Source organism: Acanthisitta chloris, unplaced genomic scaffold (genome assembly GCF_000695815.1).
Source record: "Acanthisitta chloris isolate BGI_N310 unplaced genomic scaffold, ASM69581v1 scaffold27228, whole genome shotgun sequence".
Taxonomy (NCBI): domain Eukaryota; kingdom Metazoa; phylum Chordata; class Aves; order Passeriformes; family Acanthisittidae; genus Acanthisitta; species Acanthisitta chloris.
In genome coordinates this window covers 1-4080 of record NW_008689039.1, presented here as the reverse complement: position 1 = coordinate 4080, position 4080 = coordinate 1, and the positions used below count along the sequence as shown (strand labels likewise).

General features: G+C 50.5%; 1 protein-coding gene across 1 annotated transcript; it reads left to right on the top strand.

The window, feature by feature from the left end:
* Window position 1: 1 nt before the first annotated feature.
* MYADML2 (myeloid-associated differentiation marker-like 2) lies at window positions 2-883 on the top strand (the record flags this gene model as incomplete). Its single annotated transcript, XM_009081286.1, has 1 exon — window positions 2-883. A coding segment is annotated over one exon (882 nt), but the record flags the coding sequence as incomplete, so codon positions are not given.
* Window positions 884-4080: the final 3197 nt, after the last annotated feature.

Below are 4080 nucleotides of genomic sequence, written 5' to 3'. Positions count from 1 at the left end.
TCTGAACGTGGCTGCAGTGACCTCCCCCGTAGGAATAGCTCGATTGCTGCAAATGACCTTTGGATGTGCCACGTTCAGCCTGGTTGCCCACCGAGGAGGGTTCAGCGCTGCCTATGGCACTTTCTGCATGTTTGTCTGGGCTTTCTGCTTTGCCATCACCGTGTTCATCATCGCCTGTGAGTTCACGCACCTGCACAGCTGCCTGAGCCTTTCCTGGGGAAACTTCACTGCTGCTTTTGCCATGCTTGCCACGCTCATGTCCATCACGGCCGCGGTGATCTACCCGCTCTACTTTGTCCAGCTGGACTGTTACCCCATCGGCTGCGAGGTGAGAGATTTCCGCATCGCAGCCAGCGTCTTCGCAGGCCTTCTGTTTGTCACCTACGCCGCCGAGGTCTTCCTGACCAGGGCGAAACCAGGACAAGTCACCAGCTACATGGCCACCGTCTCCGGGCTCCTGAAAATCGTGCAGGCCTTCGTGGCCTGCATCATCTTTGGGGCGCTGGTGAACGACAGCCAGTATAGCAAATACGTGGCGACACAGTGGTGTGTGGCCGTCTACAGCTTTTGCTTTGTGGTGACAGTGGTGGTAGTGGCCTTCAGTGTCACAGGTAAGACTGCCTTGCTGTGGTTCCCCTTTGAGCGCTCTGTGGTCATCTACACCTTCGGGGCCGTGCTGCTCTACGTGAGTGCTGCTGTCATCTGGCCAGTGTTCTGCTTTGACAGCAAGTACGGCTCCCCACGGCGCCCCGGCCTCTGCGCCAAGGGCAGGTGCCCCTGGGACAGCCAGCTGGTGATCGCCGTGTTCACCTATGTCAACCTGCTGCTCTACGTCCTGGACCTGGCGTACTCCCAGCGCATCCGCTTTGTCTCACACATCTGAATCCCAGGTCGGACGCTGCAGAGCTGTCCTGGCTCCGTGTGCCACTGCGGGCATGGAGAATTGGGACATGGGGCAGGGAGGTGCTGATGGCACATGCACAAAACCATCAGCCACACTTCAAGTTGAAGACTGACTGCACTAACAGATTAATGACCTGGAGCGGGTGGGCTGTGATTGGTGCCAGACACAGCCCACCTCCCCCACGGTTCTGCCTCACCCGCCTGGTGCCAGCGCGAAGGAACGACACAGCTCTGCGTGCCTCTGCAGACAGCAGGGAACGCTTGCAGCCACAGCAGCAGGGCTGCAGGCTACTGGATTACCGAGCCAAATATTAGGAAAGACAGCAAAGATTTTGAAACTGTCACCAGCGCTTAACCGTAACCAAGTGACTACCCAGGAAGTGGGAAAGTTAAAAGCTGCATCAAGGAACACCAGTTCTGGAGATGAAAACCAATCCCTCGTAGTTTGGGTTAGTTGGGGCTGTGTGGCGAGACATGGAATGCCTGCAAGTGTGGGCAGTTCCAGTCAGGGTGTCTCTGAGAAGAACATCATAGCTGTAATAGTATTTTCAAGGTTACCAGTCCTTTCTCTTCCTCTCCTTCGCTGTCTAGCACAGAAAAAGAATATCCTCGAGCACACACCTTGGGGGAGGCCTGGGATATTCCTATTTAGCAAACACTGAGTCACTATAGATGTGAAAGTTTGCCAAGTCAGGGCTCTACTGCTGACAATCAGGTGCAGAGCAGAGCCAACCTGCCAAGTGACTGTGTGTGACCTGCCGTCCTCACTTGAGCAGCACAGAAGGTACCTCGGCACGTGCTCTGTCTTGGTGTCTTGGTTCATGAGCCACTGTTTCTTTGCACTAATATCAAGACTATTTTTCTGGAAGCTTAAAGATAAATTCTGGGGGAGGGGAAAGGGGAGGCAGAGCTGAATTGATCTCGCATGAGGCCAAACCGGGCAGAGAGGGGGCACGGACAGGACGGGACACGGCAGAACTCGCACACAGTGGTAACCGACTGGGAGCTCAGGCTCAGATTCCCCAGCGCTCTGCGTCACTGGGGAGCTGCATTTCTCGGACCCATCCCTGACAAAACACCCACTTTGAAGTCCCACACGGCTCAGCTCGGATTTCAGGCTCAATAGGAATCTTCATTTGTTCCAGGGAGAAGCCAGAGTGTCTGAGTGCTTGTGCATGCAGACTCGAGTGCTTTGATTAAAATCCCCACTAGCTGCCTGTCAGAAGCGAGACTTATTTTTTAGCCAAATTAAAATAAAGCTGAATGGCAGATGTACACATATATCTCCTGAGGTCTGTGTGCTGTCACCCTGCTTTCCACACTTGCTTTGCAGCAGACACAACCCTTCTGCTTGCTGCCCAAAAGCAGAGCTCAGTCTATTTTGATGTATGAAGCCTGAACACAGACTCAAAGTAGTACAGACACAGGACAGACGAGACCTCTGAGTGGATTCTTTGTAGCAGAGTCACTTGGGAGGAAAAGGAAGGAAACTTAGTTTTCATCAGTGCTTTGTGTTGGGTTTGAAAAGCAAAGGGGAAACTTGTTGGGACAGATTGTGTTGGATAAACCTACCAAGGAGCAGCCCTTAGCAGTTGGGAGCATTAGCCAGGAAACAGGGCAAGAATCAGGATCTAGCACAAAGGGAACACACTGAACAGCCTTCCAAGGGGGTTTACTCTAATGTGAATCCTCTTGAAAGGCAAGAAGTCTGCACAACATAGTCCAACAGGATGCAAGACTCAAGACTATCTGCTATAGATATAAACCAGGAGCTTTATTTCTTGCCACCCAAACAAATTATGGGTTGTACAAAATGCTGACTTGGGAAAGGAAGTCCACTTATGTTTGAGGAGGCAGTGTACAAAGGTCCACTGCACACAAAGGGACCTCGAGAACTTACGATGTATTCTTGTTAAACCCATCAGTGTGGACAAATTAAGCTGTGCCACCTTGAAAGTTACTTTATTTTTGGTTATGACAGAGCACCAAAATCCAAACAGGTGCCTGTGAACCACCACAGCTACTGTTACAAAATTCAGCCCAGGAACGTTGCTTGAGGAAAGCTCATTCCTGCAGGGCCTGGGGTCTGGGGGACATGGCCAGTCCCTGGGCAGTGGCATCTGTTGGAAAGCTCTTCAGCTGGTAACTGGTGGTTCAGCTAGGCACTGCCTGATTCTTGTTGGGAAGATTTTGCACCAAGTAGGAGCAAGGGCAGCAACATAACAAAATCTGCTGATGACAAAAGTTGATACAACTTGCACTGAGCCAGGGACAAAGGAAGGCCAAAGAGAAACAGGTACCTGTGAAACAAGGGGGGTAAAAGTGAATGCCTTCACAATGGAGGGCAAAGAGAATTTAACATGGAGCTCATGATCCCACTGACTGGAGGAGTGGAAAGACAAGTCATTGCCAAGAACAGTGTGTTCAGATTTAGCTTTCTCATCTGCCAGCCAAAGACTGAGCAAAAAATGTGAGCATGGTCAAAATGGCAAAAAAAAAAGATTGTGTGGACAACAATCCTCTCTTTTAGGAGAAAAAAAATAATAAAAAAAAATCAAAACCTCATGCTTCAGTGGTTAAAACACTCCCCAACCATTGGAAACTATGAGATTGCCCAATCCAGGGCAGAGAACATCTGATATCTGCTCAGCAGGATTTACCAAACAGCTCTGTCATGATTCAGTTTGTCAAAACCCCTTCATTTCCAGAGCTCATCTACCCCCTTAATGAATAGATGAGGATCAAGCAGCTCACCATGAACCAGCCTTCCCAGGACACCAACCGTTCCCAACATCTATACCAGGGTGTACACATGTCCATTGAGAAATATGAACCTAAGTTTGCAGCTGATCTAGACAGCACCCAGAGGATTCCAGCCTGGGTAGATGGATTGATGTATAAATTGGAATCATTGATAGGTTGGTGTGGATTGGGTTTTCCCTTCTCTTTCTGAAGCTTGGGGTTCAGTATCCCCAAAAGACAGTATTTAGGGACAGGAGAAACACTGAGGTTTACTTCTGACAATACAGGAGCCAGAAAAAAAACCCCATAAAACCAGAAACCAGTGCAGTGCGATGACATTTAGGGGAAAAAGGGCTGCCAGGTTTTCAGGCACCGTTTGCTGGAGCCGCGGGGCGCAGAGCAAGGCCACCTCGGCCCGGCTGGGAACCGGGCGAT